At 35.7% G+C, this 27,849-nt stretch overlaps 1 protein-coding gene across 1 annotated transcript in view; it reads left to right on the forward strand.

Moving 5' to 3' along the window:
- Positions 1 to 2,354: 2,354 nt before the first annotated feature.
- The window catches only part of LOC136800799 (uncharacterized), a 33,073-nt gene continuing 7,578 nt past the window's right edge, over positions 2,355 to 27,849 (forward strand). Inside the window, exons 1-4 of the mRNA XM_067057456.1 lie at positions 2,355 to 3,315; positions 3,867 to 3,927; positions 4,500 to 4,756; positions 7,703 to 7,772. Of these exons, the coding sequence (XP_066913557.1) occupies positions 2,373 to 3,315; positions 3,867 to 3,927; positions 4,500 to 4,756; positions 7,703 to 7,772 (1,331 nt within the window). The 5' untranslated portion in view covers positions 2,355 to 2,372. The remainder of the gene's footprint in view (positions 3,316 to 3,866; positions 3,928 to 4,499; positions 4,757 to 7,702; positions 7,773 to 27,849) is intronic.

Here is a 27,849-nt window from a genome sequence, read left to right on the forward strand (position 1 = left end):
CAAGTATCAGGATGTTTTCGTAATTAGAGAAGCTTTCAGTCAAGTTTTGAATCTGATCAAGGAAGTAGGTGAGCCCAGTTTTGGGGTTACGGTAAACACTTAAGACAAGCCATTTAGTCGTACGTACGTTGAGTTCTAATGCAATACATTCGATGTCGCTAGGAAGATCCGGGCATTTTAATTCACGTGATGAAATATGGGTTTTGACATAGACAAGTAAACCTCCACTAGTGTCAGTAAGATCCTTTCTGTATGGCGTTTTGAAATTGTCAAGTTTGAATGTGGAAGTTGTGTAAGATGGATCAAGCTTGGTTTCACTAATGCAGAGTACGTCAATAAATCTTGAGAAACTTTTAACATTATTAAACTTGTTGCGGATCGAATTAATATTGAGATAGGATATTACAAGTCTCTCTTTGTTGGCAAGTTTCAGTGCTTTTAATTCGAGTTCATGGGATGGTATCTTACATCCTCGGGTAGTAGAAAATAGTTCCGGTTGTCAGCAGTTGAGATGATGGAGAAAATTTTTAGCGAGTAACGATGTACCTTGTTTGTTGAGATGGATACGACTGTTGTTGAGATGAGTATCCGGTTTAATGTTGTCGTTGTTGATAAAGCCAATATTCCGTTCATGACATAATTTCTCAAGTTCAACATTAACCTCATTAACTTTAGGATCAAGATCATCATTTCGGTGGATCAAGCTGGAGAAGACTACTGCTGTGTCTACATTAACAAGCTGCGATAGATTGACAATATCCAACGCTTTTTGATGGGCTGGAGTATCGGATTTCAAATCATTAGTACCACAGTGGATGATTAGCTCGTCCGGGTTCCTTTCGATAGTCGGCAATGCGTAATGGTGCATGCATTTAGTCTTAGCTCCTGAAAAATGTTTTGAAACGACAAAGTGTTTATCTGATGAAAGTTTTCTACCTTGAATATATTTAATTATTGAATCACCAATAATAGCTACAACTCTTTTCGGTTCAGTGTTTTTGTTTTCATCGGATTTTTTCTTTCCTCTCTTACGAATAGTGACACCGTTGTTTCTTTGTTGGTTGTTTTTTGTTTGATCGTTGGGTTCATTTATCAATTCGTTGTTGTCATTATGATCATCGTCATTAAATGTCTCATGAAAAGGAATTAACGCGTCAAATTGATTTTGATGTATGAAGTTGTTTTGTTTCGGTAATTGACTGTTAGCATATCGCTTGGGAATTTCAAAACAGTTATCGAACATTTTCGCCGATTTATCTGTTTGTTTTGACGAGACTTGTGTTTGAGAGGAGTGTGTGTGATTTCTGTCTGACAGCAAAATTTCGATAATCTTATTTTTGTTTTTGATTTCATCCCTCAGAAAACTGATTTCACTGTTCATCTTTGATATCAAACGAGTATCAGTATCACCAAATAGAAGCTCATCATCAAAAGAGTGTTTCTTGGTACGAACTGCTTCATCAACATAATCCTTCATTTTCTCTAGAAAGTTTGTGGAGAGTTTCTCGAAGCATTTCTTCACAGTTCCTTCGATAAACATAGCATCAATAAAATTCTCACTCTGTTTAATGCTGTCTGAATCTGTAAAGCTCCTATTTCTTGCTTCAAATTCCATAACAAAAGCAAAAATAAGTTTAACAATTTATAACACCCTCAAATCCATAATGGTGAGCATGGTACTTTTTTCTACAATTAATTCTAAAGGGGGGACCCTTGATAACTGATTTTTGATGATTTTCAAATGTCAAAAATAACTATACAGGGAACACCCTCTTGATGAGTAGATGAAAAAAATGGGGTCACTTTTGAAATTTGGACCACGTGGTCCCAAGATATGACCTCTAAAGTCCAAAAAATGACGATCACAGGCTTTCAGAAAAATATATGGTTCAACATGTTTAGATCAGCCGTTGGCGAGATATAACGATTATAAAAATCGTTAAAACGCTTATTTTTGCTGAGTCAGCACTTTTTTTCGATTGTAAAATCATTATATTTCGTTATACTCATGGACCTATGTGCAAAATTTCATCTCTGCACCATTTTTGTCCCGGTTTTGGTGGTTTATGACCTAATTCTACCTGACTAATACTTTTTAAGGTTTTTCTTATTATCTTCCTTAAAAATTATAATGTTTAGAATTATCTTTTCAATGCTTTATAATTTATTAACTTTGATGCATTGGTTGAAGTATGAAAATCAAAGCAGAATAAGTGCATACTGAAAGTGTATAGGCTGTTTGGTTTAGTTTTTTTGAAGGAAATAAAATTCGGTAGATTTAGAGGTTTAGAGGTTTGAAATATAAATTGATTGTTCCATCATAACCATTGCAATTGTTTTCTTCTTTTTTTTTTTAAGAAATGCTGTAAGGCATGGTTTTGCATCATTTAGATATTCGAACCAAACATTTGCTGAAAATTCTTCACGAAACACAGGTTGTCATTTTTGAGTTTGCAATATCACATCACCGCAACTGTCAAAACAAGGGTGACCTAAAAATCGGTTTCCAGGAAGTCATTACAGCAAATTTTCAACAATTCAAAAACAAGAAATTTTTAAAAGAACATCACCATAAGAAACACTTTTATGATGCACAAAACAATTTGAAACAAAGCATTGACTACAAGCAACTTGATATTTTGCTATTAACAAAAGTTTTCAACTTGAAATTCATCTCAAAATCACTTCGACAAGTGTTTCAATGCTGTGGTAATTGTGAAAATGAGCACCAAAATTGCATCTGTAATATTCCCAAAGGAGATTGTGTTGGCAAAATTAATTGTGGGTACAAAAAATGCTCACAATACCCCTACAAATGTGATTACACGGCTTTGTTGTGGTTAGTGGATATTGCCGAATCCTTGAGAAACTGTATTAAACATTTGTCTGAAAACAAAACTTGTTTTATTGATCTTGAAAATGGAACCCATGTGCTGCAAGCTTTTCCTCAAACGCAAAAATGGGATGACTTATGGGCGTTTGTTAAAGAACGTACAACTGAATGTTTACAATGCTTAAAACGGAATGCTTTTCTTGATGATGAAAAATTTGACAAAATGAAAATGGAATTAGAGATGATTTTTCGTGCTGACGTCAAGACGTTAGTTCCAATCGTCAGCGATGATATTGAGTATTATCATACGGTAATTATGGGTGGAGAGGATGCTGCTATATGGAGAAAACAATGTGATAATGATTTAAAGCAGTTGAATGCAACGTGTGAAGGGGGATTTAAATATTTAAGAAAACAAAACAATGATGGGTTTAAAGAATTAAATAAAAATCGCGAGAAGGATTTCCAAAAGTGGAGCAAAGGTAACTTTAATTTTCAAATGAATTGAGTTTAATAGCCGAAGCTCTATACAGTTACTACCAAGACATCATAATTTTTTTGAAGCCAACAATCAATACGTATCTGTAGAAACATTTTAAAACCTTCAAGAAAATTCTGAAGTAAATTCCAAAATTATCCATAGTAAATGTGCTAGTGTCACTGCAAACCCTACCCCCCTTCCTCGTCGACAGAAAGAAATTTTGTTTGCTGGTTTGGCTTTATTGCTCCATGACTTTCTTTATTGCATTCTAGCAACTAGTTTGGTCGCTTATTAAGTAACAGAATAATATCAAATATGGGAATGCAAGTAGCAAGTGCTTAGTTTATGCCCTGGAGTCCAGAAAATGAATATTTAGGGTTCACACCTCCAAAATAAGCAAAATTTAGAAAAAAAATGCGGAACTTATTAATATGTGAATAACCGAAACTTTTAAGCTTTGCGGAATTTAAATTTGCGAAAAAGGGCCAAATTTGCATCAATCAATTCCGCATTAATTAATTCTCTTAATAAAGTATAACATTATTTTTTTAGATTTTGTCTACTTGGATGGTATTTATGTACCATTTGAAGATGCGAATCATGAAGAAGACAGGTAATATACTTGGAGTGGGTTAGATGATTTTCCATGGTTTTCATGCTCTTATTAAATAGAAGACTTGGGAAGGTCAAAAGAGTGATGCTGTGTAAAATACGTGTCTGCTTTTGCTGAAAAATTCAATAATAATTATGTTAAGAATACAATCTAAAACAAAAATTCACTTTTGACTGTTCTCAACTTATTAAGCTCTGGTTTGTGTGCCCTTCTCTTATTGGGCTTTCCAGAAATTAATTGAATATGGGGGGGGGGTAGAGGATATAACATTTTTTGGAAATTTACCCCCAAGACACTGTGACTTTTGATCCCCGGACAGCTGATCTAGCCTCCCGGACAAGCAATAGTTGACCCCCTGGACATTCAAAATTATCCTCTAGCAGGGCAAAATTACCCTCAAATAGAGCAAGTTTACCCCTGGACAAGGCAAATTATGTAGATTTTCACTACCCCCCCCGGAGACTATATCCTCCAATCCCCCCATGTATGAACATTTTCTGGAAGCGCCCATTTGCTCTAATTTCAGAGGCGTACAAGTTAAATTCTTTTAAGAATCACCTTAAATTTTACAGGTTTGTTTTGTCGGGAAACGTGTCCTCCGGTTGCACTTTGTTATACAAAGATACATATCAAATTGTTAAGCTCCAATGTAGAGGAGGTCATGTTAACGTTTGGAATGAGATATCTCCTAGATCAACGGTTGAAAAAGAAAAAGGATACATTGAAGTCACGAATCTATTGGCTGGTGATATTGTTGAATTCCGTGCTCTTGCCAAATCTAATGATGGAACCTTTGTTATTGTTCGAAGTGATCAAATTGAAATTAGAGGTAATTCTTTACGTGTTCAGCCTTTCTTTGTTTCCACCCAAAATCTAGAATGAATGAATTCAAATTTCAAATTCCTTTTTTTTAGCTGGCTAAATTTCAAATATTCTAACCTTATAAATGAAGGAGATAAAAAGATGATGAATAAATATTTCTTTTTGGACCTATACCCCAATGGAGGTCCTACAAATTAACCTATGTTTGTTCGTCCGTTCGTCCGTTCGTTCGTCTGTTACCAACCTTCTCAGGATTGAATCATAGGAATCTTTTGATTTTTGGTATAAAGGTGCAATATGGTAGTTGCCAAAATGTGACGGAGCCCGATTTTCGAAAAAAAAAATTTGGGGGCAAATTTGGGCCAAAAAACGGCTAAAAAACGGGTTTTTTGTACTTTGTGAAAAATTGGATCATTAATTTTTCTGAATTTTTGCATGAAAGTAGGGTACCATCATAGGTAAAAGATGGCTCAAGCAGATTTTTGCAAAAAAATTTTGTTGGCTCAAAAAATGCATTTTTATCTATAAGAATCACTATTAATAAGCATACATCAATGTTCTTATTCAAATTACTCAATTTTTTTATGAGATAAATGTTTTTTTTGCTCACGAGGGCTTACTTTTGAAAAATATGTGTGTTTAAACATGCAATTTTGGTTGCTTGGCGTGTTTTTATAGAAAAACTGGCCAAACTCGATATTTTTTATAAGCACATTATCAATTACTTAGGTATTAGCTTTTCTCGAGATTAGCTCTTTTATTCTTTATGATTTTTTGCACAAAGATGCATAACTATAAACCCTTGAATGTGTTGGAGCCCGATTTTCGGAAAAAAAAAATTTGGTCAAATTTGAGCCAAAAAACGGCTAAAAAACGGGTTTTTTGGACTTTGTGAAAAATTCGATCATTAATTTTTTCCAATTTTTTGCATGAAAGTAGGGTACCATCATAGGTAAAAGATGGTTCAAGCAGATTTTTGCAAAAACATTTTGTTGGCTCAAAAAAACTCATATTTATCTATAAGAATCACTATTAATAAGCATACATCAATGTTCTTAGTCAAATTACTCAATTTTTTTATGAGATAGATGTTTTTTTTGCTCATGAGGGCTGAATATGTGTGTTTAGACACGAAATTTTGGTTGCTTGGCGTGTTTTTATAGAAAAACTGGCTAAATTCGATATTTTTTTATAAGCACATTATCAATTACTTAGGTATTAGCTTTTCTCGAGATTGGCTCTTTCATTCTTTATGATTTTTGCACAAAGATGCATAATTATAAACCCTCGAATGTGATGGACCCTGATATTTGAAAAAAAATGTTTTTGGGCAAATTTGGGCAAAAAAACGGCTAAAAAGGGTTTTTGGACTTTGTGAAATATTGGATCATTGTTTTTTTCTTAATTTTTGCATGAAAGTAGGTAAAAGATGGCCAGGGGGGGTACCAAGTCATAGGGTACTAACTTGATTTTTGGATTTTTTTCCAAAAAATTAGACCACCACCCTTTTTAGTACACTGTACTAACTTTTTTTCACGGTCGGGGCTTTGACACCACCTTTTTAGTGCACTGTACTAACTTTTTTTCACAGTCGGGGCTTTGACACCACCCTTTTAGTACACTGTACTAACTTTTTTCACGGTCGGGGCTTTGACATCACCCTTTTAGTACAATGTACTAACTTTCTTCCACAGCCAGAGCTTTGATACTACCCTTTTAGTACACAGTACTGACGTTTTTCCACAACTAGATTTTTATTACCACCCTTTCAGTACACTGTACTGACTTCTCCATGACCGGATTTTTGATACTACCCTTTTAGTACACTGTACTAGCTGTTTTTTCGATCAGATAAGTTTAGAAACCACCCCTTATAGTGCACTGTTCTAGTTTCTTCTTAGCTAGATAAGTTTAATTGCCACCATATACAAAGGTTTTGAAGCATTTTGCTAGGAAAAGCACCAAATTATATAAAAGGAAAGATTTGAATATTAAAATACTTGAATCCTTATATAGTACACACACTGAAACAATGAAACAGACAAAGCAAAGTCAATCAAATACAGTGAAATTAGCTGAAATTAGCACGTCAAAACACTCAAAACCAACTTTGAGTTATTTCCCTTCTTGTGACTTGATTTCTGGTTGTCTGGCAAGCTGTAGCAGTTTTTCCTTTTTGAAAAATAAAAATAAAAGACTTAATAACATTGTACACAAACTGAAATGGAAAATCTTTTATCAAATGTAATATTATACAAAATATATAAAAAGGTGCTTTCCGGGGGGGGGGCACTCCAGGTAAGTGACCTACCGGACGTGCAGCCCTTAAGGGTAGGTTTTTTGGACTTTGGAAAGTGCACTGTAAGGGTTGATTTGTGAGCAAGTGGGAAAAAGTGCACTGTAAGGGTGTAAAATTTTATAAAATACCAAATTTTGAGGTAAAATTTGAGAAATTTCAAAAAATTTTGCCCTGAAAAATTACACTAAAGTCTGTCTCGAAATAATTTGCAGCTGGAGAAAAAAATGGCTGTAACCTTTGATAGAATTCGAATCAAGTTGCGATTTTGTGCTCGTTAAAAAGATATTCGTGAGTGGGATATTATCAAGTAAAAAAATTGAGAAAAAAAAGGAATATGAAAATGAAAAATGAAGAAGAAAAAAATCAACTTTTTGTAGAAATGTGGTATAATTACCATTTTCACAGGAGTGACTCTTCAATCTTAGATCATCATCAATGTGAAAAAACTTTTCAAAAATATTCATTCAATCAAAAGATATCAAACAAAGTTTATTGCTGGTTGATCGACAAAAGGCTGTTTTTTTGTCGTTATTTACCAGTTTTTACTATTATTTAGAGTCAGTAATACGGTAACAGCATAACTAGACTTTAGTTATCTGCTCGCAAAAAGATTGTAAAACTTTCATCATTGTTATACATTTCTAAATATTTCAGAGTTCCCATTGAAAGATTTGATCGAAATCGATGGACGGAATATATTCATCGGTGACCTCAAGAACTCAAGGTGAATCAATTTCCTTAAGATTAATTAAAATTTATATATTAATAGCCGTAGTCTGTATGTCTGTTTGTTTTCTGGCTGTTTTCTGTGTGTCACTTTCGTTTTCGCAAGCAATGTTCTTTTTTGTTCTCGATAAGTTTGTTTTGATTGACAGATCGGATAGAGCCTGGCTAAGACTTTATTCAGCCTTTGTTTTGAAATTTAAGGCCCATCTACATTTAGTAATTTTAATTTTTGTCAAGGCTTGTCCGACCAAACATTTTTGGACCTACCCCGGTGGGGTGGAGGTTCGTTAGTTCGTTCGTTAGTACGTTAGTTACCAACTTTTCTCGAGATTGGCTCATTGATTTTTTGCACAAAGGTGCATTACTATAAACCCTCGAATGTGACGGAGCCCGATTTTCGAAAAAAAAAATTTTCCGGCCGGTAGAACCGGAAATGTCCCGAAAAAAGCGGTTTTTTGAGATTTTCTCGAGATTTTATCATTAGTTTTTTGCGATTTTTTGCACCTAGATGCACATTAGTACTGCCGAAAAGGTGTCGAAAACCGTTTGCCGAAAAATTTTTTTTTCCGGTCTGTAGAACCGGAAATGTGCCGGAAATCGTCGTTTTTTCACATTTCCGTCACATTTTTTCAACTTATTTAATTGTTTTCTTTACAGAAAAATGTTCTTTATGATGATGCCCAAAACTTAGCATCGTTTGATTTCCAAAAAAATCATCCTTTGAATCCGGAACTCCTTAAAAATCGCCGGAACAGCCGAAAACCGGCGTAAAACGGTTTTCCTTCATTTTTTCAACTTATACTCGACAGATTTTCATGATTTTTTGCACAATGATGTAAAATGGCAATATTCAAAATGTGACAGAGCCCAATTTTCGAAAAAGAAATTTTTCCGGCCGCTAGAACCGGAAATGTCCGGAAAAAAGCGGTTTTTTGAGATTTTCTCGAGATTTTCTCATTCGTTTTTTGCGATTTTTTGCACATAGATGCACATTAGTACTGCCGAAAAGGTGTCGAAAACCGTTTGCCGAAGAAAATTTTTTTCCGGTCTGTAGAACCGGAAATGTGCCGGAAATCGTCGTTTTTTCACATTTCCGTCACATTTTTTCAATTTATTTAATTGTTTCTTTACAGAAAAATGTTCTTTATGATGATGCCCAAAACTTAGCATCGTTTGATTTCCAAAAAAATCATCCTTTGAATCCGGAACTCCTTAAAAATCGCCGGAACAGCCGAAAACCGGCGAAAACCGGCGTAAAACGGTTTTCCTTCATTTTTTCAACTTATACTCGACAGATTTTCATGATTTTTTGCACAATGATGTAAAATGGCAATGCCCAAAATGTGACAGAGCCCAATTTTCGAAAAAGAAATTTTTCCGGCCGCTAGAACCGGAAATGTCCCGAAAAAAGCGTTTTTTTGAGATTTTCTTGAGATGAATGATTGATTAAAGTGTCGATATTATTTTTCTTTCACCGTTAAACATCGATGCGTTTCTTAATTGCTTTCTCCGTTCCAATAGATATATAAATCGAAATTTAAAATTATACATTACTTCCATTAAATTCTAATTATTCGTTTTATAAATAGTTAGGTCCATTAAAGTATTACTTGTTCTCTTTTGTTTTAAATGTTTTCGAATGTAATTAACGATTGTATTTATTAATGACATTCGAATTCTTTTCAAAACAAAACAAATTCCTTTTAAAGAAAAGAACATTTCAAATGTAAATCAAACATAATAAACCAGCTGCGCTGGAAGCTCCGACTTAAGAGATTAAAAGATGAGTTTGTTGAGTTAGTTGTGTTAGAACGTTGCCCACAAACGACTAATCAGAACAAATCAGAAATCAAAGTAATAACTCTATTGCAGAGCGAGCATGAGAAATAATCTTAACGAATAAATAAACCAGCTGGAAGTTTAGCTCTTCTAAGTGATTACGCATACACTTTCTTGCCTAAAGAACCAACCCAACTCCTCGCCCAATTATCCTTGACAAGTTCAAAAAAAGAGCTAAAGGAGATAAACATTTAGAAGTCAAAATTTCCAAGTTCTTATAAATTTATTTTTTTCTAAACTTGCCAATTAGCGAAGCCATGATGCGGAGAGGCAGAAAAATAGCCTAAATTAGAGGCCATGGCTTTTAGCTAAGCATTATTTTTTCTGTTGGGATAATACTTGGAGGAGAGTAGGATAAACCAAATAAAATGGTACAATAGTGTGTCTGTAATAAACAGTGGTATATTTGGAAAAAAACCTGTTTTGGGTTTGAAAAATCTTCAAAAGGAACGGTCGGCCAATGAAATTACGACAGTCCAAAAAATATCATTTTCAGTTATAACACTAAAAAATTTCTCCTATCTTGTTCAAATTTACACAGGAATTGTGTTTTAGTATCCTTTACTGAATTCTCATAGTGATATGTTTGTAAAAAATCTGTGTCGGGTTTGAAAAATCGAAAGGAACGGTCGCCAGCCGCGATGAAATTACGACAAAGTCCAAAAACGATCATTTTCAGCCATAACCCTGTGAAAATTTCTCCAATCTTGTTCAAATTTACACAGGGATTGTGTTTAAGTATCCTTTATTGAATTCTCATAGTGATATGTTTGTAAAAAATCTGTGTCGGGTTTGAAAAATCGAAAGGAACGGTCGCTAGCCGCGATAAAATTACGACAAAGTCCAAAAACTATCATTTTCAGCCATAACACTGTGAAAATTTCTCCAATTTTATTCAAATTTACACAGGCATTGTGTTTTAGTATCCTTTATTAAATTCTCATAGTAATATGTTTGTAAAAATCTGTGTCCGGTTTGAAAAATCAAAAGGAACGGTCGCCAGTGTCAACAATGATGAATATATACAAAACAGGGTCATTTTCAGCCATACACATAACACCACAAAAACTACTTAGATTGTTTTCAAATTTGAACTGTAATGTTGTAATTTTAGTATTCTCTTTATTGGACCTACCGGGAGGTCCTTTAATTTGACCGTTGTCCGTTCGTCTGTTACAAGCTTTTCTCGGGATTGGCTCATTAGTTTTTTTTAATTTTTTGCACAATGATACAAAATGGCAATGCCTGAAAAGTGACGGAGCCCGATTTTTGAAAAAAATTTTTGGGGGGCAAATTTGGGCCAAAAACTACCTAAAAATAAGGTTTTTTGGACTTTGTGCAAAATTGCTTCATTAGTTTTTCCTGATTTTTGGCAGAAAGATAGAGTGCAAGGCACCCTAAAATGTGGCTGAAGTAATTTTTCTAGGAAAATTTTTTTTCGTCGTCAAATACGGATTTTCGCAAATTTGGGCCAAAAACTACCTAAAAATAAGGTTTTTTGGACTTGGTGCAAAATTGCTTCATTAGTTTTTCCTGATTTTTGGCAGAAAGATAGAGAGTGCAAGGTACCCTAAAATGTGGCTGAAGTAATTTTTCTCGGAAAATTTTTTTTCGTCGTAAAATACGGATTTTCGTTTTTTGGGGAAATTCCCTTTTAACATTTTCCTGTTAGCAGCTTTTCTCGGGATTGGCTCATTAGTTTTTTTTAATTTTTTGCACAATGATACAAAATAGCAATGCCTAAAAAGTGACGGAGCCCGATTTTTGAAAAAAAAAAATTTGGGGGGCAAATTTGGGCCAAAAACTACCTAAAAAAAAAGGTTTTTTTGGACTTTGTGCAAAATTGCTTCATTAGTTTTTCCTGATTTTTGGCAGAAAGATAGAGTGCAAGGCACCCTAAAATGTGGCTGAAGTAATTTTTCTAGGAAAATTTTTTTTTCGTCGTCAAATACGGATTTTCGCAAATTTGGGCCAAAAACTACCTAAAAATAAGGTTTTTTGGACTTGGTGCAAAATTGCTTCATTAGTTTTTCCTGATTTTTGGCAGAAAGATGGAGTGCAAGGCACCCTAAAATGTGGCTGAAGTAATTTTTCTCGAAAAATTTTTTTTCGTCGTAAAATACGAATTTTCTTTTTGGGGGAAATCACCTTTTAACATTTTCCTGTTAGCAGCTTTTCTCGGGATCGGCTCATTATTTTTTTTTCATTTTTTGCACAATGATACAAAATAGCAATGCCTAAAAAGTGACGGAGCCCGATTTTGAAAAAAAAATTTGGGGTAAATTTGGGCCAAAAACTACCTAAAAATAAGGTTTTTTGGACTTGGTGCAAAATTGCTTCATTAGTTTTTCCTGATTTTTGTCAGAAAGATAGAGTGCAAGGTACCTTAAAATGTGGCTGAAATAATTTTTCTCGGAAAATTTTTTTTCGTCATAAAATTTTCAAAAAAAGACGACCAAGTTACACAATGATAAAAGAAAATAAATCAGACGTTTTTGCATTGTTCTAAAATTTATTGTGTTTGCTCAATACCAATAGTAAAATGTAGAACACCTACTTTTATCTGATTTTGATCAACAGGTAGGTCCATTCAGCATGTTGCTTGTTATTTATTCTATTTACTTTTATTGTGAAGTTCCAAGGTTTATGGTTTTTTGCGTCTAGACTGCTAGAAGAGAAGTTACTGACGACTCATTGCCAAAATTTCTCCAAAGTCTTTCCACATTGTTAAAGAGCCAGTATCATCAAACTTCTCATAAATCATGTCCAAAACATCATCAATAATGATGTAAATGATCAATTTTTCACTGAGATTTGCCAGTAATTTGCTACACAGTCAGCTAGTCAACTTTCAGCAGCCATCTTTTTCTAAATACTTTCGGCCAATCAAATCACAGTATTCTTGGAATTAGATAATCCGTTTTTATTAAATTGGAATAGATCATCGGATTAGATAAACAAACAAAAAATGTCTTGACCGTCGTCGGCAGCGGCCGACGAGAGAGAATTTAAGGCTCCTAGGCCGGAGCAAAAATAAAAAAGTTTGTTGAACAACAACAGCATTCAAAGGGCGATAAAAAGCAAGAGAAAACAAGACGACTTAAAGTCGAAAATTTCGCCTTGAATTTAAACTACATAGGAAAAACAAGAAGTGAAGATTGAAGCCAATTTGAAATCTACTTTACATCGAGCCTTGATGAAACAATTTTACAAGAACAACGAGGCTTAAAATCGCTAAAAAAAGAGACCAATTTAAGAACAACTGTTGTTTAATTTTTAAGAACTAATAAACAAAGGTAATATCACCGTCTATCAAAAGTTATTTATTTGATTCTTATAAAGTATATGCTTATATAAGAAAAATAAGTAAGCTCATATTGTGCGCCATCCCTTGTTTACTTTGTAAGAACTAATTACCGAAAGGTATATTACCGTCTATCAAGAGTTATTGATTTGATTCTTATAAAGTATATATGCTTATAAGAAAAATAAGTAAGCTTATATTGTGCGCCATCCCTTCTTTACTTTGTAAGAACTAATTACCGAAAGGTATATTACCGTCTATAAAGAGTTATTGATTTGATTCTTATAAAGTATATGCTTATAAGAAAAATAAGTAAGCTCATATTGTGCGCCATCCCTTGTTTACTTTGTAAGAACTAATTACCGAAAGGTATATTACCGTATATAAAGAGTTATTGATTTGATTCTTATAAAGTATATATGCTTATAAGAAAAATAAGTAAGCTCATATTGTGCGCCGTTCCTTGTTTACTTTGGAACAACTAATTACCGAAAGCTATATCACCGTCTATCAAGAGTTATTGATTTGATTCTTATAAAGTATATGCTTATAAGAAAAATAAGTAAGCTCATATTGTGCGCCATCCCTTGTTTACTTTGTAAGAACTAATTACCGAAAGGTATACTACCGTCTATAAAGAGTTATTGATTTGATTCTTATAAAGTATATATGCTTATAAGAAAAATAAGTAAGCTCATATTGTGCGCCATCCCTTGTTTACTTTGTAAGAACTAATTACCGAAAGGTATATTACCGTCTATAAAGAGTTATTGATTTGATTCTTATAAAGTATATGCTTATAAGAAAAATAAATATGCTCATAATGTGCGCCATCCTTTGTTTACTTTGTAAGAACTAATTACCGAAAGGTATATCACCGTCTATCAAGAGTTATTGATTTGATTCTTATAAAGTATATGCTTATAAGAAAAATAAGTAAGCTCATATTGTGTGCCATCCCTTGTTTACTTTGTAAGAACTAATTACCGTAAGGTATATTACCGTCTATCAAGAGTTATTGATTTGATTCTTAGATTCTTATAAAGTATATGCTTATAAGAAAATATAGAAAAATCAAAACTGTGGAGCTAAAGACACAAACATATATGACGTCATCCAAAGAAAACCCGCGAAAATCGTCCGTGGTTATACGCGCGAATAATTTGTAAGTTAAATTTAGTGAGTTCGTCCACCGTATCAAGCACTTTCGTTTTCTAATTTTTTTTCCGAGGACACCACAGAAAGGCTATTGTAATACTTTCGCTAAGCGAAATTAAAAATAGTCCACTTTCTTCATAAAAAAACATTCAAGTCGTCGTTACTGTTAAAGGGATAATCCAATACTAGAACAAAAGACGCTAGCAAATAAACTTGTTTCATTTTATCCAGCAAAATTAAAAACGATTCACGGAAAGTTTGTGCGGGAATTGCGAGAGAAATGAAGTTGAGATAGACTAGCACCAGAAGCTTCGAAGCTTTCAAAATGGAAGCGAAATAATTTGATCAGTGAAATGTTTATATTTTTACCACTGATTAAATATACTTTTAGATGTCTATAACATGTTAATATTATCAAAATCATAAAGTGTTTTTATTCAACTATCTTTGTGCAAAGTTTCAATGTTTATTTTTCTATGATGCTGAAGATACAAGAAGATATTTCCAACAAGGCTGAATTCTTTTTCTAACCAATTTATACAGAACTATCTCTTCTCTTGCTTCTTTCAGTTAAATAACAATGTAGTCAATTTTGAACACTCAAGAGGAGAAAGAGATTTCTATTTTCTCTCGAAAGTGTGCATATGGATCTGAGAAGTGAAATGAAACTCATCAACAAGACAAGAAAGACTTGTTCATCTCTCTCGAAAGTGTGCATTATATGGATCTGAGAAATGAATGAAACTCATCAAGTCAAGACAAGAAAGCCTTGTTCAAAGAAGATTTTCATGGTTCGTACTTCAAAATATGGGACATTTTTGTTCATCCAATGACTTGAAAAATCAACTCTGGAGACTGTAGTCTATAGACTGTAGACTGTACATAACTTCAGAATACTTCGATAGAATCATGGAACGCGGATATTATTTTCTCGATAAAAGCACTGTATCATGAGATTTTGCACGAACCAAATAAAATGAAGTGAAAAGTAACTCTACGATGAATGAAAAACTCTGGTTCTGAGCATCATATTTTACTGATTTGGAATTTTATGATATAATGTTGAGGAAGTAGCAGTAGAGTAGGACACATTGATTTGATTAAATTTAAAATCCTGTGACTATCATTGAAAATTAATATCAAACCATCGATCAAGGGACTTTGTCTTCTTGTGCTTCTGGCATGGTTCGACTCTGAAGCTACATAGTTCTGCACCCTTTTTGAAAGTCCTCTCGTACATGTTATTATGATTTGGGAACAGTTGAACATATTTTTCATGTACCAGTTTGTTTCGTGATGGATGGACATAGCTGCATTTTTTACAGTGGTATGGATATGCTGCTGTAAGAAGAACTTTTTACATTTTATTTACGTTGTTAACTTGAGTGAATGTGGAATATTGTGACTGATGTTGTATGAAGTGACGATAAATACATATACTCAATGATAAAATTTTAAGATATTAAAAACATTTTCTGCTAAAAAAAGGAAGTATTTTTTCACCAACAGTTTTGATAAAATTTTATTTACTAGGCAACTTTTTTCCCTATGAAGTGCTACTGTACTGTGTGAAAAATTCTGAGGGTGCTTTAATTGAGAATTTTTTTTTGAATGGAAAGAAATATTTTGGAAGGCAACTTCAAAGAGGAGGTCATATTATTATTCAAATACTTTAGCATCACTCTTGATAAAAGTGAAGCCATAAAGAATTTGTAAATACTTTATATAGTTTTCAAAATCCAAATGTATATACAGGAATTTTGTAATGTGATGTTATTTTTTTCAAAAAATGTTTTATGCTTTATTTACTATTTGTTATTTTGATCATCTGCTCTTGATGAAACACAAAGAACACAGGAAAACAAAAAAGAACTGTTTATATCTTCTCATCTGACAATCTCTTTGTGTATAGAAAAACTCTTGTGTAGTATTTACATTTGTGAATCAATTTTGGCATAGCAAAACAGAAAATTTCCTTCATATAAGTATGATACAACAAGACAGAAGAAATTACACGAAAGATTTTTCATTCCCCTCCTAACTTCGAACTTTTTTATGTCGCAAAGTATTTTTCGGTTTGTTTAGATTACGAAAACGAAAGTGAAAATCCCGTTCGACCAATCAAATTGTAAACTTTTATCGCGCTCGACCAATCAAATTCCAGACACGTGACCATAATATTTTGATTTGCGTAGTATTGGATTATCCCTTTAAAAAGTGTGTACGACATTCTGCATATCTAAATTCGAAAAGTTAGATATGACAAGGGTTAAAAAAAAGCAATTTAGGATTGTCTTATTATCTATATATTAAATAGCTGGGAGACCCATCTACTCTGTTCGTGTGATTTCGAAGTATAGCATTTAGTTAAAACGAATAATAATAAAGAAGTAACAGAGTAGCCGGGTATTTTTGTTGGTCTGGTCGCAGAATTCTATTGGCTGTCAAACAATCGTTGAAATCACGTGATATTATTGTTTTGATTGGAAGTGGGCGAACCTGATTAGCTAACGGTTTTTTTGGCACGAAATTCAAACCAAATGTAAACAAATTCAAACTGGGTAAAAGATACCATACTCTTCTCAATGAATAGCTTCTGATGGGATTTTTTCTTTATGTGGTGTAAGTTTGAATAGAGAGTATGGATCTCCAGACTATATATTAATAGCCGTACTGTACTGTGTGTGTCATTTTGTCTGTGCGTCACTTTTGTTTTCGCAAGCAATGTTTTTGTTCTTTGAATTGTTTGATAAGTTTGTTTTGATTGATAGGTTTTTTGGACCTACCTGGAGGTCCTATAAATTAACCTTTGTCCGTCCGTCCGTTCGTCCGTTCGTCCGTTCTGTCCGTCTGTTACCAGCTTTTCTCGAGATTGGCTCATTAGTTTTTTTTGATTTTTGGCACAATGATGCAAAATGGTAATGCCCAAAATGTGACGGGGCCCGATTTTCGGAAAAAAATCATTTCCGGCCGAAAATGCCGGAAATATGCCGGAAAACCGGTTTTTCTGGCATTTTCTCGAGATTTCATCATTAGTTTTTTCAGATTTTTTGCACAAAGATGCGTATTAGCAATGTCCAAAACTTGGCCGAGTCCGATTTTTGAGAAAAAATCTTTTACGGTCGAAAATGCCGGAAATATGCCGGAAATCGCTGTTTTTGCAGATTTTCATCGGACTTTTTCCTTTTATTTCGTTGTTTTTTCACACAAAGACATTATTCATAGCAATGTCCACGATCAAGCATGGTTCAATTGTCGATTAAACTGATTTTTGAAGCCGGAACTTTCTAAAAATCGCCGGAACAGCCAATTTTCGCCGGAAAAACGGTATTTCTTGAATTTCTCGAGCTGTACTTTATATTTTTTTATGAAATTTTGCACACTGATGTAAAATGACATTACCTAAAATATGACAGAGCCTGATTTCCGAAAAACATTTTTTCCGGCCGAAAAGGCCGGAAATATGCCGGAAAAACCTTTTTTTTTGACATTTTCTCGAGATTTTATCATTAGTTTTTTCTGATTTTTTGCTCAAAGATGCGTATTAATATTGCCCAAAACATGGCCAAGTCCGATTTTTGAGAAAAAATTTTTTCCGGCCGAAAATGCCGGAAATATGCCGGAAATCGCCGTTTTTCTGGATTTTCATTGGGCTTTTTCGTTATAATTTGTTATTTTTTCATTCAAAAACATTATTAATAGCAATGCCCACCATCAACCATGTTTCAATTTTCAATAAAATTGAATTTTGAAGCCGGAACTATTTAAATATCGCCCGAACAACCTATTTTCGACGGAAAGACAGTATTTCTTGAATTTCTCAAGCTGTACTTTATATTTTTTTATGAAATTTTTCACACTGATGCAATATGACAATACCTAAAATGTGACGGAGCCCGATTTTTGAAAAACATTTTTTCCGGCCTAAAATGCCGGAAATATGCCGGAAAAACCGTTTTTTTACATTTTCTCGAATTTTCATCTTTAGTTTTTTCTGATTTTTTTGTAGAAAGATGCGTATTCGCAATGCTCAAAACATGGCATGGTCCGATTTTTGAGAAATATTTTTTTTTTCAGTTGAAAATGCCGGAAATCGACGTTTTTGCAGATTTTCATTAGATTTTTTTCCTTGTATTTGACACAAAAACATTATTAATAACAATGCTCACCATCAAGCATGATTCAATTGTCAATAAAACTGATTTTTGCGACCAGAACTTTCTATTTATTTTTTCCCTACAGCCCTTCTTTCTCCCCTTATCAACAATCAATGATGAATTTATTGCGTTATGCATTTTCTCTTAACGCTACCGGGTGTCTCTGAAAAAACTTCCCCCTGTTTGATTCAAAATTGCGAAAAAGTGAAAAGATATATTAGCTTGATTTTTTCGAAATCGTTTAGAGGAGGGTTTAACTTAAACTTTGGTATATCAAACTTTAAAATTGCTTCATTAGACCAAAAGTTATGACAAAAAGAGTAAAAAATCTTTTTTCAAAAAGAGCGAAAAAAGACGAAAAAACAGGGTATCAAATCTGTTGTTAGAAAAAAAGACACTCAAACTTTCTCTTCTCCACTCAAATAGACTCGCTAAGCTTTGGAAACTTTTGGAAAAATTTTGATAAAAGTTTGTTGCTTGTTTAAACTTCATGCTCATTAATGAATCCAAAAGGAGCTCTAAATTGGCAATAAAAATCATTAAAAACGAATAATAAAACAAAAAAGATGCACAGAAGTTCAAAAGTAAAACTTTACTGTCAATAAAGTAGTGTTTTCTTGTCTAATTTGATACCCTGTTTTTTCGTCTTTTTGCGCTCTTTTTGAAAACAATTTTTTTACTCTTTTTGTCAGAACTTTTGATCTAATGAAGCAATTTTAAAGTTTGATATACCAAAATTTAAGTTAAACCCTCCTCTAAACGATTTAGAAAAAATCAAGCTAATATATTTTTTCACTTTTTCGCAATATTGAATCAAACAGGGGGAAGTTTTTTCAGAGACACCCGGTATATTTTCTGACTGATTATTTTCTCCTTGCATTTCTATCTAACTTTCGTCATCAGGTAGGTCCATTCAGCATCTAGCTTGTTTCTTTTCTTTTGTTTTATGTTTTCGAATGTAATTTACGAACTTTTGATTTTAGACATTCGAATTCTTTTCAAAACAAAACAAATTATTTTAACGAAATCTGTTATGGCCTTACACGGAGCAATAATGAATTAAGATAAGATAAGAATTTGTAAGAAATTCCCCCGTTGGACTGCGATCGTTATTACAGGGGGGGGGTACCAAGTCAGTGTACTGGACCATAGGGTACTAACTTGATTTTTGGATTTTTTTCCAAAAAATTAGACCACCACCCTTTTTAGTACACTGTACTAACTTTTTTTCACGGTCGGGGCTTTGACACCACCCTTTTAGTACACTGTACTAACTTTTTTTCACGGTCGGGGCTTTGACACCACCCTTTTAGTACACTGTACTAACTTTCTTCCACAGCCGGAGCTTTGATACCACCCTTTTAGTACACTGTACTGACGTTTTTCCACAACTAGGTTTTTATTACCACCCTTTCAGTACACTGTACTGACTTCTCCATGACCGGATTTTTGATACTACCCTTTTAGTACACTGTACTAGCTGTTTTTTCGATCAGATAAGTTTAGAAACCACCCCTTATAGTGCACTGTTCTAATTTCTTCTTAGCCAGATAAGTTTAATTGCCACCATATACAAAGGTTTTGAAGCATTTTGCTAGGAAAAGCACCAAATTATATAAAAGGAAAGATTTGAATATTAAAATACTTGAATCCTTATATAGTACAAACACTGAAACAATGAAACAGACAAAGCAAAGTCAATCAAATAGCTGAAATTAGCACGTCAAAACACTCAAAACCAACTTTGAGTTATTTCCCTTCTTGTGACTTGATTTCTGGTTGTCTGGCAATCTGTAGCAGTTTTTCTTTTTTGAAAAATAAAAATAAAAGACTTAATAACATTGTACACAAACTGAAATGGAAAATCTTCTATCAAATGTAATATTATACAAAATATATAAAAAGGTGCTTTCCGCGGGGGGGGGGGGGGCACTCCAGGTAAGTGACCTACCGGACGTGCGGCCCTTAAGGGTAGGTTTTTTGGACTTTGGAAAGTGCACTGTAAGGGTTGATTTGTGAGCGAGTGGGAAAAAGTGCACTGTAAGGGTGTAAAATTTTATAAAATACCAAATTTTGAGGTAAAATTTGAGAAATTTCAAAAAATGTTGCCCTGAAAAGGGCAAAAAATTTCGAAAAATTACACTATAAGGGTCGATTTTCAGCCAAATTTTTCCTGCACTGTAAGGGACCGATTTTAGAGACCTGATTTTTGGCCGAACCTACGGTCGTTTTCACCCCCTCCCCCCGGTGATTTCACTTATATACAGATTTTTTTTCAATTAACATCAATCCAACAAGGTTACTAAAAAACATAAAACAATAGAGCGGATTTGTTTTTATAAAACTTGAAAGCTTCGATTCGAACGTTTACACATTCAAATTCTTGTTGTTGCCATAATGTAAATAGGGCCTTAAAGAAAACGTAAACAAGATTGGAATTAAGGCCGGTCTCCACTTGCGCATGCTGCGACTCTGAAACAAATCCAATCAAGTAAACAGGAAACATTGGGGGAAAATCAGTGTACCAATTTGTATAGCTTAACCAGCCTTGACTTGAAGGTCTCGGACCAGCTTGGACCTGGCAAATTAGGCCAAATATACATGGGAATTCACTGGGTTTGTGTGTTTTTACCACTGAAATTAGTACAATGTACTAACTTCTCAGTGTGTATCAATTCAAAACACCACCCTTTTTAGTACAGTGTACTAACTTTTTTAATTGTATTTTTCTCAGAGGACCACCCTTTTAGTACACTGTACTAACTTTTTCATTGTATTTTTCTCAGAGGACCACCCTTTTAGTACACTGTACTAACTCAATTTAATCTAAAAAATACACCACCCCACCAGCTATGGGCCAGTACACTGACTCGATACCCCCCCCTGGTTATTACTCTCGGGACTATAGCCGTCTCCCCCCGCTAATTAATTTTTCACCCAGGACATTCTTATTCCAACCCCCGCTTATTCATTTTTGGGAAAGTTGTTTTTGTGGAAGTTTTGGGGATGTTTTTGAAAGTTTCCTCTTTTGTCCTAATTCTGCTGTATTAGTCTCCTTTTCAAAAATTTTCCACTCAGGACATTTTTATTTCAACCCCCCCCCGCTTATTAAGTTTGGAGATTTTTTCCAACCCCCCCCCCCGGCTATTTGGTACCCGAGAGTACGTCCAAGGATTAAACGATTAGGTGTAACAAGGTCAAAATTTTCAATTGGACGATCGTTGATCGAGTTGGCTATCATCGAGCAGAGCGTTTCCCATTGGAGGATCGATAGCCTTTCGTTCTGAAGATTCTTTTCCACAGATGAATTAATCTCCCGAATTTTCCTCTTAACTTTTCCATGCTTGTTGTGTGCACCCACTGGACAAGTTTCAGCTTCGACTCCTCGATCTCGATATAGCTTTCCTTTGATATCACTATAGGATAGACGCATGTCTTTGTACCTTTTATGAGTTGACCACCTTCGTCACAGAAGATTGTCTTTGGGAATCCATAACGTGATGCGAATCGTATGAACGATTGAAGAAATGTGACACAACAGCAATAGACGACGAGCCAAATTTTCACAGTGGCTCTTTTGTTGTGTGTTGAATAATATTTATAGGGTCCAATCAGGTCCAACTGGGTGAAGTAGAAAGCAGGTGCTACGGTAATTCTTGATTGAGGTATTGGACCCATTGAAGCTGGAATTGATTGCTTCTTGAGGAACTTGCATCTCTGACAGCACTTCTAGATGATCTTGTCAGTATTTCTTCCGTCGATGATATAAGCCTTTTTTTTGACTTCACGTATAGAGGTTTCTAATCCTGAATGTTTTGAAACACGACTGTTCCAATGAACATCTGATATGATGCTCAAGGCGATAGGTGAATAACGATCCACGAGTGGGACACAGAATGATGTTGTAGATAAATCCAGCATTGCTTCAGTGAATCTACCAACGATTGTGATTTGGTTTGAGGGCAGACCATCTTTGTTGACACTAATGGGTTCGTACTTTTTGGTTGGAACGAACTGAACGATTTCAGCAGTGGCTTTTTTTGAAGAAGTACGTCTCTGCTTGTTTGATTTCCAGATCTGTAAGATTGGTCGAAGTAGCTCGTTGCTTCGTTCTCAAGATGTTGATAAATCGAATTACGTAACCAAGAATACGAATGACTGAGCTGAAATCTCTGTGATTGGGGTCTATTACGTAATTGGAATATTGATATCTTTCTTGGACAGCATCTAGCAATTGGATGTGATGTACTTGATATTATCTTTCTTTTTGAACTTCTGCAATGTCCTTTTGGCTGAGTCGAAGGTCCTTGGCTGTATTGGTTGGAAATTCTCCGACGTCTCGAGTCATCCATTCGTAGCCATTGATCCAAGTGGAATTGTCTGAAACATCTTGGATGGTTACTCCCTTCCTCGTCCCCAGATCAGCAATCATGTCGCTTGTGTTCACATAGAACTATTGATCCTTTGAGGTGAATCTGTTGATTTCGTTTACTCGATTTCTGACCCAGGTCTTGAGAGGTTTTTCATCGTTGTTGAGCCAATGAAGGACAATCTGGCTGTCTGTAAATTTGGATGGCGATTGGTGCATTTTTTGAAATGATTTTTTGATAACTTCACTTGAATGAGTATTATCAAGAGCGGCGTACAATTCAGCTCTGGGTATCAACATATCCTTTGGTACAGTTCTTGATCTGACGATAATTAATTGACAAGAGTAAGTGGAATTTTTACGTAGAAATCTGGCATAGATCGTGGTGCACGTCATGTTGGCTTGCACCAGCGAAATCCAGGGTGTTCATTTGCAAATGGACAGCATCTTCTGGAACGACAGCTCGACGAAATCGGACGTCGCCAATTTCTTGAATTGTATCAAAGTTGTTTACCCAAATCTCTCGAAGATTGTCTGGAATCTTGTCATCCTAATCCAGCTTCAAATGAACGAGTGTCTGGAGATCAATCTTCATTCCAGCAATGAGTGGTGTGAGTTTCCCAGTAAGATCAAATACTTCGGCGACCTTTGATGCACAGTGTCTTCTGGTAAGTCTCTCTGGGATGACATTTGAAAATTTTGAAGGTTTTTTGCCGCGTATCTTCTTGCAAAGTTCATCTCCCGATGTTGAGCGAAATTTGATCAGCTTTAACGAACCACTTCAAACCGGCTATGTGGATCATCGTTCCGTCTTCGGTAAGCTGTGGTGGAGGGTCTTCTCCAGAAAATGCTACACCTTTCAATTCAAATCCACCACGATTGAGTGACGATTCTATTTGGTCAGCAAGTTGGTGAGCTGCTTTGTGATCAGGTGCACTGTGAGACAATCGTCGACGTAAGCATCCTTTTGAACCACATTGTTTGCCTCAGGAAACTCCTCCTTTGAAGCTTCAACAAGCTTTCGAAGGGCGTGTTCCGCTTGGTTGCCTGACGATCGATATGAATGAGCGTCTTGATAACTTTTTCATCTGGTTGCTTGTTAATGTCGAGATCAGGATGCCAGAGGTATCGTTGGTAGCACCAATCGTTCTCTTCCAGTTTGATCGTATTGTACATTTTCTTTACATCTGAATGCATCCCAACTGGTTGAACTGACCAACGGATGAGTATTTCTTGTAGCCTATTGAGATTGTTACGGCCCTTGGCTAAGATATCGTTTAGGCTGTTCCCGGAAGGTGTTGATTGAGATGCGTCGAAGACGATGCGACAGGGTGTGCTTAGAGAGTTTCCCTTCCAGACGGCTCTCTAGGGTATGAAGTAGTGTATAGATGAATTGTGAAGTCTTGATTGAACATCTTGAGGTAGGTTACGAACAAATTCAACATACCCAAGTTTCTGAAGCTTCCCTTCAGATTGGAGGATATCTTCTTTGTCAGTGAGGTTTGATGGTTGATTGAGCTTCTTCAATTGCTGGATGTAAATTTTCATTGCTTTATTATTGTTGTTGGCGAGACAAGTTGTTGGATCAGCGATGAAGGGTAATGAAGCAGATTGGTCGAAGTCGATTTTGACTGAAGAATTGATGAGACTTTGTTCGACTTCTTCTTTGATTGAAATAGTTTTGCTTGATGAATCATGTTTACAGTCTTTGCAGCCTCGACACTTTGGACATCGATAGTCAATTTCACTTTCTGCTCCTTCCACCTCTTCGAAGACTTTGAAGTTGACAGGAATGCTGATATTGAATCTGGTTGTTATCCCAAAAGAGGAAGTTGAGGTTTACCTCCTCAGGGTTGGATGAATAGCAAAGTGGTGGTATTGATGACATTAGTGAAGACTTTGTGAGACCTCCAACGACACCACGACGACCTGATAAATCTTGGAAAACTGACGGATACAACGTGAGTCCTGATGGTAGCTGATGGATAAATTTTGGATGGTAACGAAGATACCTTACACCAATCATAACGTGAACTTCACCACCGATTGAAGGAGTTAGCTGGGGCAATGGTTTGTTACCACCTGATATTGTGTAGCTTCGCTGAATGTCTTTGAAGACTTCGTCAAGTGGATAGGTTGGCATGGTTGATGTGATCCTTTCCAAGCAAGGACCTGACATTAAGACAGCATCACCGTCAAAGAGAGGTAACTTGACACGATATGATCCAAAGGTTGATTTGGTCGAACAGTTGCCAACACCACCAAGAGTAATAGGATTGGATGATTCTTGTGAGCATCTGTCACCAAGGAGCTTTACTTCAGATTTGCTGATGATGAAATCACTGCAGCCGGAATCGAAGAAAACGAGAATCTTCTTACCATTGACGTTGATGCGTTGTAAGGCGTAGATTCCTCTGTCATTACAGTCTTGATTGTGGATCTTGTGGCACTCTCTGATTCTTCAAGTGTCAGGCTGAGGTTGTGAGCAAATTCTGGTAGTGATGGATTATGTGTGAAGCGTTGAACGTACTTTGCAAGTAATTCAGAGTAATTGATCTTTTTCGGATTTGTGTTCCTCGCAGACAAGGAAGTGTTTCTCCACATCATAACTTCGATGAGATGGATGTGGACATACGAAGTCTCGTTGGCATCTTCCTTCGGCGTGCTTTCCAGTTGTAGCGTCAGCACCAGGGAAGAGACATTGCATGCAGTAGTTTCTTTCACGAAGGATCTTGAGACGTTGAGCAGGTGTAGCCATGACGAACTTTCTGCATGTGAAGTATTGAAGGATTTTGGTAGCGTTTGGAACAGATGATGGAATGCGACCAATGGTACCAGTGGGTTCGTTGCAAATTGTACATGATGTTTCTGGACTCGTGATGTGGGACGCGATGATAGTCTGTTGGAGCCTGTGTTTGATCCTGAGCTGGCCGACTTTCTTTGATCATTCTTTGAATTTGATGCATTCTTAGCAGTTTGGAGGAGTGACTTTGGTAGATGAACCTTCTTTTCACGTTCGAGGAATGGGATGAGTTTCAACCAAGTGTGCTTTTCTGATAGGTCATCATCGATGATGGATGTGAGGAATTTGGTTGTCCTTTGATTACCAAGAAGGTTGTAGATTGTAGATAGTCTATCTCCGTAGTATAGATGTTCTTCCACTTTGTGATCCTTTGTAAGCCTCATGGTTTTGTTAATGACGTTGATGATCTTACCAAGACTGGTTGTCAACTTCTCTGAATTGTTAGACTTGACGTTGTCTAGTTTTGATAACTCTTGCAACCTTTTGTGGAGAATAATTTTGGCGTCACCAAAAACATCTTCTAGGTGGCGCCATATCAGGTCGATATCATCGAGACTTTTGACGAGAGTTAGAGCTGGGTCGACCAGAAAATTATTCTTTAGAAGGTCTGGAATGGAAGCAAACGACTTGGTGTTGAGTGAAGATGAATTTTCTCGAAATTAGACTTGAATGTGTAGAGTCTGCTAAATCGCGTGCAACGCGTGCCAGCGTGCTATGCGTGCCAGCGTGCTATGCGTGCCTGCGTGCCAACGTGCCTTGGCGTACCAACGTGCCTTGGCGTGCCAACGTGCCTCGGCGTGCCAATGTGCCTTGGTGTGCCAGCGTGCCAACGTGCTAGTGTGCCAACGTGCTTTGGCGTGCCAACGTGTCAGCGTGCCATCCAAATTTGGCGTGCCATTAAAATTTCGGTGTGCCATACGAATTTTGGCGTGCCATCCTTATTCCGGCGTGCCATCCAAAATTTGGCGTGCCATCCTATTCCGATGTGCCATCCAAATTTTGGCGTGCCATCCAAATTTTGGCGTGACATCCATGCGCAGATAATTGTTTTTGAAAAAAAGCCTGGGTAAAAGAATAATAATTGTAGACAGCTAGCTAAAGAAAACGAGAGAACGTCTATGCATATTTTGAATAAATTTTTTATAATCACAAAAGAAAACTTAGATTATGTGATTACTGTAAATGCATAATTAGAATAATTAACATAAATTATGCATGGATCGCGCATCGTGCATCGTGAATCGTTGGATCGCGCATCGCGAATTACACAAACCCCAATATTTATCTATCTATATCAAAGGCATCTCATCCGGTACAATTGAAATATTTGGTGTAATAAAGCTTGCAGGTATCCCACTTAATTGCCATGTCAATAATTTTGTCAAAAAGTGTCACTTTGTTAAGAAAATGACAGGTAGACTACTGCCTTTCGCGTGGAAGAAACATGTGTATCTCGTTCAAAACTTTTAAAGTTATGTATAAATGCTCTGTTCATATAAAAATGATAAAATAATAAAATAATAATAAAAGTACTACTATTTTCATATCTCTAAAACAGCTCTCTTGGAGCATTTAATGTTTTCATTGCATGACAATCTATATCCATTTGCGCCGCCAGCATCCTATTGAGCGTGAGAAAACATCTTGTTGTAAATTGGTGTATACACCTCATATTTTGTGATAATGCCATTATTTACATAATTTAAGTGTCATTACATAAAATATCCTTGAAAATGCTTTCCCGCTCATTTTGAGGGGGTCCATATTGGAGTCCACAATGGGGTCCAAATTGGGGGGGGGGGTCCAAGTTGTGTCATCTTCTCCCCAAAGCTTTACCGAAATTTCGGTAATAATTCGGATGGCACGATGGCACGCCAAAATTCGGATGGAACGCCGAGATTTGGATGGCACGCCAAAGCACGTTGGCACGCTGGCACGTAGGCACGCATAGCACGCTGGCACGCGTGGCAAGCGATTTAGCAGACTCGAATGTGTAAAAGTCAATTTTTGATCCATACACTGCAGATGGTTAAAGCTTGATGTTGAGTGACAGCTTGTTGAAGGTATTGAGTTTGTCTGATTCACGATTGCTGACTTCAGATTCAAGTGATTTGGTATAAATTTGTCTGAGCGTGGTAAGTTTTTCAAAGTGTTTACTGATACTTTTAACATCATCGTCTCGTTGTTTATCGAGTACTTAAGATTTTAAGAGTTCTTTGTACTCAACAGCAACTTATATCAAACTTTTTGAGATGATTGTGTTGGTTGGTCTTCCATTCGATTAGCTGTTCGAGGGAAGCTTTGGATGGGTTGCCACTGTAAACATCTTGAAGTTCCGATATCTGGCGAGCAATATTGATTATTGAGAAAGCTACTGATTGATCATTGTGACGAAGTCGATCGTGCTTTTCCTTTTCTTGAGCAAGACGAGAATTTAACTTACGA

This window comes from Clytia hemisphaerica, unplaced genomic scaffold, assembly GCF_902728285.1.
Source record: "Clytia hemisphaerica strain Z4C2 unplaced genomic scaffold, Clytia hemisphaerica genome assembly, whole genome shotgun sequence".
In the NCBI taxonomy this organism is placed as follows: domain Eukaryota; kingdom Metazoa; phylum Cnidaria; class Hydrozoa; order Leptothecata; family Clytiidae; genus Clytia; species Clytia hemisphaerica.